At 44.9% G+C, this 18430-nt stretch overlaps 1 protein-coding gene across 1 annotated transcript; it reads right to left on the bottom strand.

Moving 5' to 3' along the window:
• Nucleotides 1-10176: 10176 nt before the first annotated feature.
• On the bottom strand, nucleotides 10177-12476 carry GPR101 (G protein-coupled receptor 101). The gene is made up of 2 exons (XM_083159483.1): nucleotides 12341-12476; nucleotides 10177-12061 (listed from the first exon to the last, which is right to left on the bottom strand). The coding sequence occupies exon 2, from the start codon at nucleotides 11816-11818 to the stop codon at nucleotides 10523-10525; it is 1296 nt and encodes a 431-aa protein (XP_083015609.1). The 5' UTR covers nucleotides 11819-12061; nucleotides 12341-12476; the 3' UTR covers nucleotides 10177-10522.
• Nucleotides 12477-18430: the final 5954 nt, after the last annotated feature.

Genomic DNA, 18430 nt, shown 5'->3' with positions numbered 1-18430 from the left:
GGCAAATGGGTGTTGTGGCTTGTGGGTGCATCATCCCCATGAAGTCACACCCTATTAGCAGAGACCACTTACCTTTAGGGCATCCACGTGCAGTGCAGAGTCCCAATTCACACAACATAGAAGTTTGGAGGTATATTGTATGACTGTTCAGGTATCATAGTGGTCACATTCTTCCACATGTGATTTCATATGTAAACTGGCCATACAGCAAAGGTAACTTCCCTAATAATAGAGGATAGCACTGATCCCCATATCCTCCTACAGATGGGGCTGGTGTCATCTTTGCCGGGCTGGCGTTTCTAACGCCAGCCCCGCCATCATGCCAGCCCCGCCAGGGGGACGCGCGCGCATGAGACGCGCGCGCGCCCCCTGGGCAATGGAGCCTGCCTCCGGTGCCCGCCGCCTCCCCCGCCATCGCCGCCCCGAGCACCCCCTTAACCCTGCCCGTCTCCCTGAAGAGGAGACGGGCAGGGACACGCAGTGTCCCCGCTGAGAGATTGGGACGCGTGTGCGTGTGAGACCCAGTTCAGTGTAGCCCCTGCCGCCGGCGCTCGCCAGCGGGGAGGGTCTGGCGAGCCCCGGCCAAGGATGGCAGGGGCTCCATCTGTATGTCATACCTGATACCTGATTGTTAGCCCACAAAATTGTAGAATTAATTAAGGCCTGATTCAGATAAGACTTTTCTCATGCCCCAATACAAGATGTTTGCAAACGGGTCCGAAAATTGTTTCATTATTGAGATAATTAAACGAGGTCGGACTAAAATGCTGGAAGACTTGAACACACATGAATTTTCCAGTTATTTCTAGTACACAGGTGATTTTTAATTAATGATAAATTAAGACTGATAAAGTGATAAATTGAAAGGTGATAATGCACCAGCCAATCAGCTGTTTTGAAAAATGACAAGCTGATTGGCTGGTGCGTTATTTCCTTCCAATTTATCTCTTCACCAGGCTTAATATCTGCCCCATTATTACATTGCCACTAATGGGAACAGAGGAGACATGCCGTGCATACCATGTGATCCGTAATCCTGATGCCAGTAAATCTGAAATCTCTCACATCCCTTTCACATCACACTTATACATACCCTCCAACATGGCCCATTCCATTAGGTACAAAATGCTCTGTTCCTGGACTTCCTTATCAGTGACAGTTGCAGAGGTGGGGCTGCAGCACAGTCCATTATTCAAAAAGGGGAGCCACACCTAATGCCACTCCAAACGTCACTGTCCTGAACTCACTGGCAGTTGATGTGACTCCCCTACTTAAATTTTGGATTTTGCTGAAGTCCAACCTCTGTAACTGCCACTGGCAGGGAAGTCCAGGAACTGAGTATTTTGTACCTAATGGGATGGGTCATGTTGGAGGGTTATCTTATATCCTTGCTTATTGCTGGGTTATTGCTGTGTCGAGATGCAGTGTGAAAGCACCAAAACGAATAACCTTGGAAGACCAAAACCGGCAATTCAACCCAGGTTAACCTTGTGTATAATGGTGACCCGGGTTTAGGGCCAGATGTACTAAACTTGAAAAGTGATAAAATGGAGAGTGATAAACCACCAGCCAATCAGCTCCTACCTGTCCTTTTTCAAACCCAGCCTGTAACATGATAGTTAGGAGCTGATTGCCTGGTGATTTATCCCTCTCCATTTTTTCACTTTTCAAGCTTAGTACATCTGGCCCTCATTGTGAAAGGTGTGACCCAGGTCGGTCCCAGGTTCAAAATCCCTTCCCCAAATGGTTTTGCGATGTGAAAGCGGTATTACAGATAAATTGTCATCCCCCAGCTACCGTAGCAACACTTGGAAAATCTAATCTTATATAAGCCATGAACTAGAACATCATAATATTTTCTGTGGCTGCATGACAACACAGTGGTTGTTGTCTCACAACACTGGTGCCATGCAGGGCCGTCTTAATGAATGGGCTTACCGGGCAGCTACCCTAGGGCCCCACAAATCTAGGGGCCTTCCAGCAGGGGTTTGCTGATGCCTCTGGAGTTTTTTGTGAGGCTAGTAGAGATTGCTGCCTGTCTGCTTTGGTTGGGAATTACACAAAATCAGAGCTACTGGGAAACCTTCTCTACCGGCCTGCAGCCAAACAGTTAACGGTTTTAAGCTAATGCTAATTGCTGGGTGGCAGATAGCAGGTGGAGAGACATGCAGGAAGATGGCCCTGGTGCCATGAGTTTGACTCCAACCATGGCACTATGGGCCTGATTCTGGTCACTTGCGAGTGACCCAGAATCAGGCCCAATACTGTGGAGTTGATTTTATATAGTGTGTATATATTACTGTAAAGTAATCCGCGTCCCCTCGCGGGGCTCGTAACGCTCGACATGCTTCGGGCTCGGTGACTCGCTGCGCTCGCCACACTATCTAAAGTCAACTGCACACCGACATGGAAAGTGGGGGTATGAAAAGGTCGGGGGACTCGTACCGCCGCCCCTCGCGGGCTTACTGCGCTCGCCACGCTTGGGGTTGGCGTTGATAGTGAGGGTGGCGTTGACAATGGAGGTGCATTTAACATTGTAAGCACCCATCAGGGTGCTTGTACAATTAAAAATTGCATCTGATCGCATTGCATGCATCGCATGCCGCTATATTGCATGGGATGTGCTGCAGTACGATCAACATCATGGGTGCCATGATAATACAAAAGTACCCCAAACTCTAAAGGCCCCCATCCACTAGTGCCATATGGGCACTTTTCATGCGATTCAGAAGCAATATTGAGTCGGATTGCATGAAAAGTGTCACAACGCATCACCTTTTTCTGATACGTGAGGAGTATTCCCGTGCGCCTTATATCACAATCGCAGATCTCAGTGGCTGCCGCAAGGATCTATCAGATCCCACAGCCATGAATTGGATCGTGTATGATACACCATAAATGCAATATATGCAATCCAGCCACCTGTCAGCTACTGAGTATCGCATTCGAGGTACCACATGAGATAACTCCAACTAGTGGATGGGGGCTTAACAGCTGGGAAAGTCAGCCAAATCTAAAGCCAGATACACACTAGACAATTTTTTTTAAAGATATCACTCATTTTGACCCTTCTGAGTGTTTTCTTTACAAAAAAAAAAATCACTTAGTGTGTGTATGCTCAATATCATCAATAATGTGCGCGGTAGAGCTTGTAGTGTGTACGGGGATTAAAAGCCTCCTGCTGCTTATAAGAAAAGTGACTTTCGGAAAATGGCTGCCCCCACACGAAAGACAGTTTTTTAAAATGGATTTTCCTATGGGGCAGACATTTTCCGAAAGTCACTTTTTTTTTTATAAGCGCATCGGTCCTTACTACTGCCGGGATCTGCAACCGAACTCAGGTACCGGCTGCACGGAGGGGATGTTACCCCGGGAGATCGGGTAATGTTAACGCGCGCGGGGGGGTCGTCGGCGGGCGGCTCCAGTGCTATGAATATTTAATGAGCGCTCATTAAATATTCACTGCGCTGAATTTAGGACCCAGCTCATTGGCTGGGTCCTAAATACCGTTTCAGACCCGATTTTGATCCCAAAATACCGGGTCTGAAACGGGTAGGACCCTGCATTTTTACCGGTTTGAAAAAACAGTATTTTCAAACAGGTTAATTGGATCTGCACCTTTCAGACCGCACAGATTACCGTTTTAAAACGGTAAAAAAACGGCAATATACCGTTTCCAAAGTGCGGTCTGAAAGGGGCATTAGTTCTTACTCCTGAAATATCTCACTCCGTCTGACCGGGGGTGGATTGTTTTATGCTCATTAGTGCCAACAGCTGCATGACTTAGGGGTATATTTACTAAAGTGCTGGTTTATAGAAGAGATGTTGCTCATAGCAACCAATCAGATTCTGGGCGGGATGCACTATCACAAAAAAGCGGTAAAACCCCCGTTATCGGGTTTTTACCACATTTTGGTTTGCAGGAAAAACCGCTGAGGGGGGTATCGCTAGCAATACCACATAGAATCCTATTGGCTTCTTACTGCATTCCCCGCCACCCCCACAGACCGCAGATGCCCCGCATGGACCCCCTCCGCTCCCCCCCTCACCTGTGTCCAGGCAGCCTCCTGCTGTGCTGCCCAGACCAGTGACCTCCACCTCCCTAGCCCCGTACTTACACTTCCGGGTGCAGGGAGGAGGAGGAGAGCCCCGCAGCAGCAGCCGGGCACAGCAGGATGGGGGGAGCCACCGGGGACTAGCTCACCATCTACCGGCTGCTTCGCAAAGGGCAGCTCTTATTGCAAGAATATGTTAGAACATATGCGATTAGTATCAATGCGGTAGCCGGCAGAGGGGGGAGGTAAGGGGCGGCGGATGTTAGTGTATCCCGCCCTTTGTCTATTATCCAGGTAAATGATAAGTAGAATGGGATTGGTTGCTATGGGCAACATCTCTTCTTCTATAAACCAGCCCTTTAGTAAATATACCCCTTGTTGTGAGCACCGCTTCCTCTTAGCTGATTGATTCTGAAATAAAGGCAAAAAAGGTAACTGCTTAGGAAAGTCTATTGTGCAGGGTTGCGCTGAGAGCAGATCCTAAAGCTAGGTACACACTGTGTTTTTTTGATTGGGACAAAAATCAAGCCAATTATTTGGCTAGAAAAAGGTCGCAATATTTTTGTTATTAATGAAAATTGGACGATTTCTTATTACATCGGCAAAAGGGGAAAAAAATTGGGTTTACCTACACAATGTCCAATATATACACCCGGACATATGGTCAGAGTATTGAGAATGGCCACGCACTGGCCGATGCTGGAAGAGTCTGAGATTGTTGGTCTTGACCAACCAATCATAATGGTACAGTAGGAGGTGCGCGTTTGTGGGCAAGATCTCACCAATTTATTGGCAAAATGCCAGAACAATCGTCCATACACACTATGCAATAAATCTCGATTGTTGGCAAATTTTCCCAATTATTGTTTAGTCTGTACCTAACTTTGGTGCAGTACTTTAGGGTATCACAACATGCAATGTAGAGGGATCATGCTCACTATGCAATGTTGGGTAACTTCGCTCTGTAGTATATAGTAAGTAAACACATATTCCAGCATTGTAGTATATAGTAAGTAAACACATATTCCAGCATTTTAAAGAGCCAAAACTGAAAGAAGATGAAAATGATCAAAATGCAATCATTAGTTTGAAGATTAATCTAATGACAAATCCTTTGGATTAGGTAAAAACTACCTGCAGGGCCGGCTCCCTGCAGCAAACTTTCCCGATGGTTGTAGTGCTTGTTCTTGTCATTCCTCATCCGAGGTTGCGGGTCCTGTCGGGGGTGGGTGGTGGTGGTGGTGGTGGTGGTGTGTGTGACTAGGACAGCTGTCATCGGGGAGGTGGGGAAGTAGAGATTACAGCCTGCCTATAAGGGCTGTGGATGGGGTAATAAACAGAACGGTCCTGACCATACAGGAAGGCTGTAATCTCTGCCTCCCCAGTAACAGCTGTCCCAGAGTACCCTCACCCCAAATCCCTAATTGCTTTGTGCACAGCTACATTGATGGTGTTATGTTCAGTGCAACCAGTATAGGCTATTCCTAGCAAGTTATGCTTTTAACACTATAATTTCCAGATTTTCCAGGGTACAGTAGACCTGTCTGTTTCATTACTCTCAGTATTTTCTCACAGCATTACAAACTCTTTTAAACAACTCTTTGGGGTTTGTTCAGATGAGTTGTTATAAGAATAAGCTAATATTGCATTCCAACATAATCTGCATAATCTGCTTGTAAGAGAAAAATACCCAGGGGTCTATTAAGTCAAAATGCACAATGGAACTGTGATTTATCAAACTAATCAAGACTTGCATCAAGTTTGACTGATCCATTGCTGCAATTTACCATTTTTCCCCATGCATGGACAGCATTGACCAAGTGGAGAGTATAAACTGCCTGGTGCATCCCAGCTGTGTAGTAGTACTACCCAAGCATGTCCTTAGGTCGCAGCACATGGGACCTTATTCTGGTTGACATGCAGCGCACTGACCCCCGCCCCCCTTCACAAGGTGAAATTTCCCACGCGGCTGCAAATGGATGTTTTGCATAAATACCCATTTGCAGTATATGGGGCCAAACCCACATCATCAAATGATGTGGAATGCACACACAAAACTAAGATACACTCTCAGGTGTCTTAGGTTTGCGTGTGTTCTGTACAAGGACAGGGCAGGCAGCTGACATCCGGTGATGTCAGCTGCCCAACCCCGGCACCCGTGTCATTGAGGCATTACTATGGGAACGCCCAGCGTTTTAATGGGAACACCCATGAAACTCTGGGCGTTCCCATGAGCACTTCCCCAGGCCCTCCGCCCACTTCCCACTGTTGTGTCCGGGTGCCCAGCAAACACTCTGTTCACTGTGGCCGCTCACACACAGCGAATATTGCAACAAAAATATTGCGCTCCCATGCAAATTCGCATGGGAGCGCATGGACCAGAATAAGGTCCAATGTGTGGGCCACAGAAGGTGGAGGAATATAAATGGTTCCTTTTTCACAATTCAGACTATGTGGTAAGTGTTGGAGAAAGATAAAGTAGACAAGATATAAACTACCAGCCCATCGGCCCCTTACTGTCATGTTATAGGCTGTGTTGAAAAATTACAGTAAGGGGCTGGTTGGTTGGTACTTTAACTTTGTCTACTATATCTCTCTCCATGGGTGGGACTCAGCAAACCTAATGGTGCCCACACACAGTGATATGTGTGCTAGGTGCGATTTGAGCTATACAGTGTGTGCTATGCAATTTGAACTTCAGTGCTAAACGATATGAACTTTATACATTGTGCTATTTGAATTACACAGGGAGATTCTGGGTAGTTTGCAAAAGCAAACTCCTTCTTTAATGGACAAAACTATGTGCACTGCAGGTGGGGCAGATGTAACATGTGCAGAGAGAGTTACATTTGGGTGGGGTGTGTTCAAACTGAAATCTAATTTGCAGTGTAAGTATAAAGCAGCCAGTATTTACTCTGCACAGAAACAAAATAACTCACCGAAATGTAACTCTCTGCACATGTTACATCTGCCCCACCTGTGGTGCACATTATTGGGCCTTATTCTAGTCCATTCTTTCTGACAAAATCCTTCTTAGATGGACAAAACCATGTGCACTGCGGGTGGGGCAGATGTAACTTGTGCAGAGAGAATTAGATTTGGGTGGGGTTTTTCTTCAAAGTGAGATCTATATTGAAGTGTAAAATCATGCAGTCAGTATTTTCCCTGCACAGAAACAAAATAACTCACCCAAATCTAATTCTATCTGCACATGTTACATCTGCCCCCCTGCAGTGCACATGGTTTTGTCCATCTAAGAAGGATTTTGTCAGAAAGAATGAACTAGAATAAACCCCCATGTGCACTGCAGGGGGGCAGATGTAAAATGTGCAGTGAGAAAGATTTGGGTGAGTTATTTTATTTCTGTGCAGGGTAAATACTGGCTGCTTTATTTTTACACTGCAATATAGATATCACTTTGAAGTAAAATCCCACCCAAATCGAATTCTCTCTGCACAAGTAACATCTGCCCCCTTGCAGTGCACATGGTTTTGTCCATCTAAGAAGGATTTTGTCAGAAAGAGTGAACTAGAATAAGACCCATGGTTTTGTCCATTCAAGAATGAGTTTGCTTTTGCAAACCAACCAGAATCACTCCCTAGATGTGGACTACAATATGTAATTTAAATATGTAAAGTACATAATGCATGTGATTCCCTACAAAGGGTGTGATTTGAAATAGGCACGATGCAATGTAGTACAAAAATACCTGCCTGCACATACCATTTTGCCTTGCAATATGGACTACATGGGAGCGCACATCGCAAGGCAATATAAATACAGTGCAATTTGAACGAAAAAGTTCAAATCTCATGTGAGAATTGCACCCTATGTGGGAACATTTAGAGTGCGGCCAAATCTCCGAAAATGTTGTTTCCGGAGGTTTGGCCACTTACCTCATATGCATTAAAACAGCGATTCCCAATCTTTTTTGAATCACGGCCCCCTAGAGCTTAATTTTTTTTTCAAGGAACCCCTAGGCTAAATGTTTCTTATTGAGAAATTCAGAAAACAATATTAAATGAAGTATTGTGTTTATATGTCACAGTTATGTGGTGAGGGACAGGATTTGCTTCTGTTTGTCCACATATGTTATGGTTGGCAGCCACCAGCACTGGTTTTGCCTGTTCCATTGACCATTGCATTAAAAATTAGATGATGGATGCACCCCAGTACATAGACCCCTCTCTTTATATAGGGAGGAGCAAGGCTCAGCGGGCTAATGCCATCTTCAGATAGCGCTAGCTTCTGTAGTCAAGCTCAGAATACTTTCAGTTTTTGAAACTTGATAAATTGCCTGATTACAACATTCTCAACATCTGGTTTTAAATTATATGGCAAATATCTTTGATATCTCCTGCGTTCACGACTTGGTGAATAGGCACTTCAATTAAAAATACAGCAAACAGGTAGAAACTATTGTTCCCAAACGTGTAATGGGTCAGGCACTTTGATAAATGGACCCCCCAAAATTGTTGAATGAAAATTTTCCAGTTTTTTACTCTGATTTATAGTTTCTGCTGTGGCTTATTTAAACAATACAAGTGTCCATGTATGATGACCCATGATCCAAGTTTCTACATGATTCTTATGGTGTGTACACACGGGGGCGATATGGCTTCCGATGTTCCTGATATAGTGAACATCGGAAGCCATATTGCATATTAATTGTCAGTTTTTTTAGAGCTAACGAGCCTGATGCGCTGCCGATGCGCGCTCCCAAGTGAGCACAAATCGGCAGCGATATAGTGAGGGCAGGCAAGACTATATAGTGAGACCAGATCTGCACTATATAGTCTAAATTGCCCCTCTGCAGCATGCGGTGCTATGCGAGTCCCGATACCATCTGATCGCATCGGGACTCACATAGCACGTCATATCTGCCGTGTGTACACACCATTAGTGGAGCGTATTCACGTCACATTGGAAAATCACAATTAAATAAGTACATTTTTGCTACTGCATTTACTCATCTGAACAAGGCCTCATAACCCTGCACTGATGACCAGATGAGATTAGAGTCTGTCCTTAAATTCAATGATATTCTTTCCCACTGGCATTAACCCTTTGAGAGCCAACGTTGCTGTGAGAGATCCTCAAAATATCCGTTAAAAATGTCAGCGTCACTCACAGCGACTGGTCTTTTCTTGGGTGCAATATTTAACGTAACTTTAATTCATTGATTTGTCTGTATCTGTATTTATTTATACTGAGTGACGCTGACATTTTTAACGGATATTTTGAGGATCTCTCACAGCAACATTGGGTACTTGTGTGTTATCACGGCGCCCATCGCATCGCATACCAAAAGGCATGCGATGGTATGCGATGTGATATTGCGCGACGTTGTACAATGTCATACAATTTTTTAATTGTATGACATTGTATATGGCATACAATGCTATACAATGCGATGCGATTAAAAATTGTATAAGCACCCTAATGGGTGCTTACAATGTTAAATGCACCCCCACGCCACCCCCCACTATAAACGTGAACCCGAAGCGTGGCGAGCGCAATAAACCCCGTGAGGGGATGCGGATACCTGTGAAGCCCGCGAGGGGACGTGGATACCTGTGAAGGAATCCGCGTCCCCTCGCAGGGCGCGCTGCGCACGCCTCGCTGCGCTCGCCACATTTTATAAAATCAACTCCACGCCGACGTGGATAATGGGGGTATGAAAAGGTCGTAGGACGCGTACCGCCGCCCCTCGCGGGCTCGCTGCACTGGCCATGCTTCGGGTTCATGTTTATAGTGGTGGTGGTGGTGGTGGGGGGGGTGGCGTTGGGGTGCATTTAACATTGTAAGCACCCATTTGGGTGCTTAAAAGCACCCTTTAGGGTGCTTATACAATTTGTCATCGTATAGGGGGCAAAAATCGCGTCGCATCGCATTGCATGCCATCGGGTGCATGGCATGCGATGCGAGGAAAACATTGCGCGATCAATATCGGGGGTGCCGTGATAATACACAAGTACCCAACATTGGAACTCAAAGGGTTAATAACATAACAATGTACAAAAATATACAAAAATAAAATCTAGCACTTATCCTATCGGACAACATATTTCTATCATGTGTTTACAGGCGACTGTTCAATTTAGACAAAGGACAGATTCCCTTTATCATTCTGAATTTGTAACAAGATCAGGTTTATTATATTATATAGATAGAATTTTCTATTTTTCTTTTTTTTATTACAAAACTGTTTGTCAATTTAATACACCTACTATGAAAGACAGAGCTTTGCCCCCACAATTTAACAGGTTTGACTCTTTCATTGCCAAAACAAAAAGACATGTAATACCTCGCACTACAGTCTTTTGTGCCAGCAATGAAGTGGTTAAACTGCACACGGCACCACTACATTTTGTAACCACTTTTTTTTTTTTTTTTTTTTTAATACAGAAATCCCAACAAATTTTACTCCATGATATAATAAAGAAACTTCACTGAGGCCAATTGTTTTAGCAGCTAATGAGTTGTGGTAAATCAAGGTCTGTCTTTTGCTGAATGGGTTGTTTCTCTGGGGATATGTTGGCAGAACTGATCTCCTTTTTGCCATCTTTTATCTTTAGATTGTTTAGGCTTTTGCCAGTGATGACGGATATAGTGGTTTCTTCCTCCAGGAATTTGACAGTTGGTCCAGTAGAGAAGTGGGACTGAAATATTCTGCCATCTGTGAGAATAATATAACTGTCTACTATGGCATTTTGAGGGTGCACCTGCTTACAAAAAAATCCATGCAACAACAAAAGGAACTCCTTTTTCAAGCTCTTGTGCATATATCCATATATGTAGGGATGGATGCAACACTGTAGGAAAAACAGTACCAGGACTATAGAGGTGACCCACTTGGGGATGATTGTACTGGCACAAGAGGAGACAATGCTCAGAATACTATAGGGACCCATACTGATGATGTAAGATGACAAAATAGCAAAGATAACCTTGGCAGCTTTGCAATGGTAGAGTGGTCTGTGGTGGTGGTGGTGGTGGTGGTGGTGGTGACTTGTTTTGTCAAGTGTGTTTAATGCAGAAGATCTTGTCCCATCTGACCTGTCACATCCATTTGCCTGGACTGGATGAACTAATGCATTTTGCCTCCTGGCGGCCCTGAATACCATGCCATAGCAGGCCAACATGATGCCCACTGGTAGGATGAAGGAAAATAAGGCGCTGAGCAGGGTGTAGGAGTAACTTGAAGCCCACAGGACTTTGCAGTAGTGGCTTTGGAAATCAAATTCCACTTTGCCCCATCCATAGAGGGGAGGGGTGCTCTGGAGGAGGCTGAGGAGCCAGGTGAAGAGGATTAGCAGGCTCCCTCTCTTTGGGGTCATCTTGGTGGGGTAGGACAAGGGGTGGATGATTGCCAGGTACTTGTCTACAGAGACCACCGTGATGGTGTTCACCCCTGCAAAAGCAAAGAGGTGCATGAGCACCACTACCGCCCCACACAGTCCGTGCTCCAGGGGCCAGATGTCTGGCAGGGAGGTGACAATGACACAGGGCATCACCAGCACCGTCTGCAGGAGGTCGGCCACCAGCAGGTTGAAGATGAAGCGGTTGGCCACCTGCAGCAGCTGCGGCTTGCGGTGGAACACCACCAGCAGCATGATGTTCCCGAAGAGAGACAGGCAGAGCAGGGAGATCATCAGGGCGATCCTGAGCACCGTGTCCGGCATGGACGGAGATCCTGCTGCACTAGCTGGGAAGTCATGGCTCTGGTTCCCGGTGGCCCTCCGCTCAGCCAGCCTCTGCATGGTGCACCCCAAAGCCCCCCGATCACACCTCCTCCTCCATCATCTGGCAGGGGGAGAGGGGCTGTGTGCCGCAGCTGGGAGGAGAGTGCTGCCGATGGGGCTTATTCCACCCTGATTACATCCTTACATGCTCCATGGTACATGTATGTGCCGTGTACATGATCCGTCATCCTGCCACTGCATCAGGGGCACATACATCGGGACTTCACAGGTTGCCCATGGTCACTTCTTCTCCAGGGCGGCCTATATAATAAATGCAGACATTATGAAAACTGGGCTCTCGGAGTGAAATGTAGGGATTTGAACATAGACACAAGTGCACTGTTATAGACAGCAATGCCACTGTTATAAACATTTGCAATATATATAGATATATATATATCTATATATATATATCTATATATATATATCTATATATATCCTATTGGCAATGGCTGCACACTATAGCTAGATATAACTGTCCCTCCATGCATTGCTGGTCTGTAATAAGGGTGAGAATGGAACCTACAAGGGTCTCTTTACCTGTTGATGAGCATTGTCTTATCCCCTGTAGTCCCCAGGAAGGTGATACAATGATAGATCAGTCTTCATGCCCCCTCCCCGTTGTGTCTATTTCTGTGGTTTGGACAGCTCCGTGGTGCTGGAGAGAAATCAGCCCTCTCCCCCTCCTCCCCCTCCTCCTCCTCCTCCTCCTCCTCTCCCCTGTCTCTCCAGCCCTCCCCCCAATGCTCCCTTCCTCAGAAGCTATGGAGATGCTTTTCAGCAAGCAGAGGGAGCCGGCTCCTTCTCTCACCACCAGCAGATTGCTGCGTTAAAACATTTTACATATTTCTTTCTCTAATGACTTTCAATTTTAAATAATGAAGTTGGCAGGGTTTCCTTAGCCCCTGGAGGTAGCTATTGTGCAACACAGAATTGTCTCATTCTCCATCAGGCAGTGAGTGCCCAGTGTGTGCATGCAACCTGTAATGTGACACATATTTACTCAATGTGCCCCATATGACATAGAGACTAATTCCATGTGATGTTCTGCAGCTGAGCACATTCTCAAGAGCAGATAACTTTCACACACATTGCCATTAGTGTTACCAGTAGTCATATAATAATAAGTCCTTTGCATCGACAGCACAATCTCTGCTTTCATCTCATTTTCTCACCGATCCCAACAAGCCCACAGATTATTAGCACACGTCAGTCTTCACAACTGCCTGGAAAGTCCATTTTTGGTTCATTATGTTCTCCTTAGCTCTGTCATTTTGGCGATGGATTGGCTCAGTGGCACTAGATTTTCACAGCACTTATCTTCTGATAGATTTTTTGTATTACTAGAATGTAATCTTTGCACAAATGGATATGAAATATTGCCAAATAAAGCAATTTGACATTGATATTGTGTGTTTAGTGATTTATACCAATACAGCGTATTTCAGAAAAATGCCTTTAGTGCAAACCTGATGCTAAATTGAGATTGAAGAGGATTACATGCAATGCTATCTATTATAATGAAAATAAAGAGGATACTGTTTTGTGTTTAAAGATGTAAACATGAATAAAAATACACAGCACTGAAGACACTGGCATGTCATGAAAAGTTACTACAGTATGTACACAAATGGTTTGTAACCCATAGCAACCAATAATATTGCTTCATGTTACCTACTGCAGTTTAGATGACATTATGCATGAGGATGCTATTGGTTGCCAAGGCATATTTATGCACAATGCTATATATACTATATATAACGGATGTTTTGTAGATATCTTGTTAAGCAGGGTGATAATACGTTACTCTGAGTCCTAACTCTGCTGCAAAATTTACCTTGTTACCACTATAAATGTAAATGAGCACTCTACAGAATTTAGACACCTGCATTCTGAAAAGGATTTCCTAGAAATATATATATATATATATATATATATATATATATATATATATATATACACAGTATACAACACAGCATATGTAATTGTGCTACATAGGATTATGGATGTGCAGTGCATAGATACCAATGAACACATCTTTTATGCACTCCATGTACATTAAAAATGGAAATGAAACAGAAAAATATCATCCATATAAGATCAAACATATGACTACTTTCATCTGCATCTCTGTGAATAAAGCCTGCATTCTGCAAAATAAAAACAATTGGACGTACCAAACCTGAAAAGTATTAGGTATACAAGGTCTGTTCACGTGTGTACAATTTGAGTACTACTGAGCTGCTGTAGAGGTAAAAATACACAAGTTGGTGGAGCATGTAGACGCAGGGGTGTCAAACTCAAATTCATCGGGGGCCGCATCAGCAGTTTGGTCACCCTCAAAGGGCCGGTTGTATCTGTAGGTCCCCCTGTATAATTATAATGCCATGACACCACAGGCTGCTCCCCCTGTATAATATAAAATGAATGCCATGACACCACAGGCTGCTCCCCATGTATAATGATAATGCCATGACACCACAGACTGCTCCCCCTGTATAATATAATAAAAGTAATGCCATGACACATAAATGATTATACAGGAGGAGCAGCCTGTGGTGTCATGGCATTATTATTATTATACACGGGGACACCTCAGGAAACAGCAGATATATATATATATTTTTTATTGTGAGTGTGATCCTCATCCTCACTTACTGTTTCTCCATATGTCCTGCAGCTGCTGCGGCTTCCAGCTTTTCTTCACTGCTTGCTGCAGCCACACTGTCCCCGACTCCCGGTCCAGCTTCCCTGCCTGCTCCTACTTCTCTACAGACGCATGGGCGGGCGGCGTCATCGTCATGATGTCCCCACCCAGTGTCTGTCACTGCCGGGCATCAGAGGGAACAGGCGGCCGGGCCATCCTCCATGTAGCCGTGGAGGCCGGCAGCCATGTTTCTGTAGCCGCATACATATGTGCCTACAGGAACATGGCCACCGACAGTGGAGGAACAGGTAAGGCGGCCGCGGTGGGGTGGGTGAGAGGAGGTGGCCTAGGCAGGAGCTGGGACACACTGCCCTGCGTGCTATCTCCTCGCGCGGGCCACATGACGAGGTCTGGCGGGCCGGATTTGGCCCGCGGGCCTTGTGTTTGACACCCGTGATGTAGAGAAAAGAAGATGCTGGGCAACACACTCAGGGCCTTATTCTGCTCAATACGGTGGGACCGTATACGGGCGGATCGGGGTTTTTTCATCTGCGCATGCGTAGCGCAGATGCGGCAACCTCACACCGATCACGGACGGGTCTCCCCGTGCAAATAACCTGTCCGCAAGAGTACGGTCATTGTGGGCGGCATGGGGGCGTTTTTAGGGGAGCGGCCAGAATAATGAGGAAAACTGGGCGTAAACATGGGCGTACATGGGGGTGTGCATCAAAAATGTACGGTGCATTCAGTAATAGAGTAGAGCCATACAAGGCCTTACCTAAACTTGGCAGCAGCGGCAGTCTCTGTGCTAGACTCTCTTCCATGGATGCTGTAGTGAAGAAGGGCTGATGAGGATATAGTCCACACAGCGGTGAGTGGCATCAGTGAAGCCAGCAGCCTTGTGTACATACGCATATGCATACGCAAGCCAGCTGTAGCAAATAAGAGATTGGGGGAGCGGCCAAGCTGTTATACGATGACCAGGCAGCCAGTATAACCTGTGTATGGCGCTATGTTAGAGCTGCTATCTATGTCATATGATGTGATGATAATTTCCGTTGTTTTACGAACACAGAGATTATAACTATTAACATCTTAAGTACAGACAGCTTCTAATATCTATGGCAGATGTAAAGTGACGAGGACACATATGTTTAATAAGAAGTAAGTTTAATCTCAGTATAAGCTCCAGAGGAACAGTTTCAGGAATAAAAGTAAAGCTTTATACACTGATACCCCTTTCACACCGCACTTGTTTAACTGTATATTGCCGTTTTCTTTCCATTTCTAAATGTTTAAGGCTGCAGTGGGAAAGTGCCAGAGTTGATTTACCGGTTAAAGATCATACACGTTTCAAAGCCATTTTCTATGCAGTGAGAATGGCTCTGTTCTACCCGTTAAAAAAAATAATGGCATGGGGTCCCCCCCCCCCCCGCTGCCGTAACCAGCACCAGGCTGAAGAGCCCGGGCTGGTATTAAAAAATCAGGAAACCCGGCAAATAGGGGCTTCGCTGATTTTTTAAAACCAGCCCCAGGCTCCAGGGCCAGGGCTGGTTCCCAAAATATGGGGGACAAAATGACTAGGGGTCCCCCATATTTTAGGAACCGGGGGACACTTATTATATAAGGTCCTGCGTCCAAAGTATTAACCCTACCGACCACTCAGCCTGGCCAGTGGTCCTGGGGGAGAGGGGATCCACCCAATAAAGGGGTCCCCCCCCCTCCAGGACTTACCTGGCCAGACTGAAGCCTGGTGCTGTCCCCGATGACCCTGGGCTGTGGTCACTGGGCTGATGAAATGGTGTAAAAAAAAAATAGAAAAAACTATTGTTTAATACTGTGGAACTATGAGTCCCAGTAAGCCTTCCCCACATGCTGGGACTGGGAGAACCACAAGTCCCAGCATGTGGGGCATTAAAGGGCCCGGTGTCTGGGGCCTTGGTTCCTTGGTCCGGGGCTGCAGAGTCCGGGGTCCGGGGCCTTGGTCCCTAGGGGGACCTCTAGTCCTTTTGTCCCCTGCATTTTGGGAACCAGCCCCGGCCCTGGAGCTGGTTTTAAAAAAATCAGCGGAGCCCCTATTTGCCGGGTTTCCTGATTTTTTAATACCAGCTCTGGCTCTTCAGCCTGGTGCTGGTTACGGCAGTGGGGGGGACCCCACGCTATTTTTTTTAAATCCCCCCCCTATCTTTACTATGGTTTAAATGGGTTTTTAAACAGGTAAGTGTGAATGTGACAAAAACGGCTTTTAAATTGTAATTTACCGTTTCAAAGCTACAGTGGGAAAGGGTCTTTATGGCTTTTACCCGTTTAAAGACCCGTTTAAAAATAACGGGTCATTACCCATTTAGGCAGTGGGAAAGCAGCATTATAGTCTGCCCTGAACTTACCCATAACTCTAGGGAGCACCACCAACAAGTTTATATATAATATCTATATTTTCATTTTGGAAATAGTTGGTTCAAAAATTGATTCTATACTATAGTCAGTGCAAGCCATTCCTTTCTCCTTGAATCCTGAACTTAAAAGACTCAGCTGAGGACATTGATACATGCTTTAAATGTTACATTTCAAGAGATACAAGTGAATTTCTAGCCATTGCAACATTGTATCATTTGCCTTCATGGCCTGTTGTACATCTGCAGGACTGTGCTCAGATAAACTCATATGCAGCTAACACAGTTACATTAAAGAAAGAACTTCAATTGTCAATATAAGAAAAGCTTGATTGGAGGCACAAGATATTAGCTAAGCAATGAACTAAGGGTTACACTTGCTGCCAGCCTCTGCATGCATACCAGCATTTACTAATGCTGGATCTATGAAGAATTTTGCAAAGGACTGCTTTTGAGGTAAGATTGGACTTCTGGATTTTCTGCACATCCATCAAGTGACGCACTTGTTGCTGGATAGGCAATGCTGATTTTAAAACCGCGCTGTCCACCGTATCCATGACTCGGAATGTACTGCGTACTGATGCATACAGGGGCTGTGGCCACAGCTCAGAAAACGGCATTTTCAGAGGTTTGGCATCATTTTTTCCTCTGCATCTCGTCCTTTATCGTATGTCAAATGCTTCCAAGCCCCCTTCCCTCAAAAAGAGGTGTGACAACAGCCAGTGGCTAAGGTCAGACTCTTAAGATACAACCGACTGCAGCATGAATCAGCATTCGTCAATGGGTACCATCTCACAGTCCAGCAGAAGTGGTGGGTCGTCAATCCTTGCGCCAGTGCAGGCTCAGCATGCCAAGATGCGTTTGACTCAGGATCCAACCATTATTGATGGAAGCATAATTTTCTTGCTAACATCATGAATAAAATAAGCTGGCCTCAATAAACAAGATATTTTTGGCCCTGATATTTATTTTTTAAATAGTATTTGCCCCTTGGTACTTACTAAATATTATGTTGAACATGAAAACATGAAATTAAAATGTTGATATTTATTATGTATTATTACTTTGTCCACCAGTAAATACACACATTTAAACAACTGTGCCCCATAAATATATTTATTGAGCTACTAAAAATTGTTAATTAGTGACAATGAAATACATATAATTATGGTGCCTCTTTATTATGTTCTGGATGATCTGGATGTTTTTTTCCACCCTGTTTTGCAGTGATTTCTGATCTTATTACATTTGCATCCAATGATTTGTACTCAGAAAACAAGAAAATTGGATGGTGAAATGCATCAAGTTTGTGTTTGCAAGTCACTGTTTTAATCGGTTTTATTCAATTTTGACGTAGTTTACAACTCAAAAACAGTTAGTGTTGGAGGGAGACAGTAACTTGCAGCTGATTTTTTTAGATTGAGGGGCCCCATTTACCATTACATTTTTCCCCTGAAAACACCAATTTTTGAGGGGTGGCCGAAAATTTATAATATCAACTGCATTTATCACAGACTGGAGAAGGGGTCTCAGATATCTGCTGTGATGCCTCCATTCATGACTGCAGTCACAACCCACATAGGTTTCTAT

This window comes from Crinia signifera, chromosome 9 (genome assembly GCF_055691185.1).
Source record: "Crinia signifera chromosome 9, ASM5569118v1, whole genome shotgun sequence".
Taxonomy (NCBI): Eukaryota; Metazoa; Chordata; class Amphibia; order Anura; family Myobatrachidae; genus Crinia; species Crinia signifera.
The sequence above is the reverse complement of the archived record's forward strand: the minus strand, read 5'-3'. Positions and strand labels throughout refer to the sequence as shown.

Excerpts from the sequence above, each read along its gene's own strand:
- GPR101 (XM_083159483.1), bottom strand. The coding sequence starts at position 11,818 with ATGCAGAGGCTGGCTGAGCGGAGGGCCACCGGGAACCAGAGCCATGAC.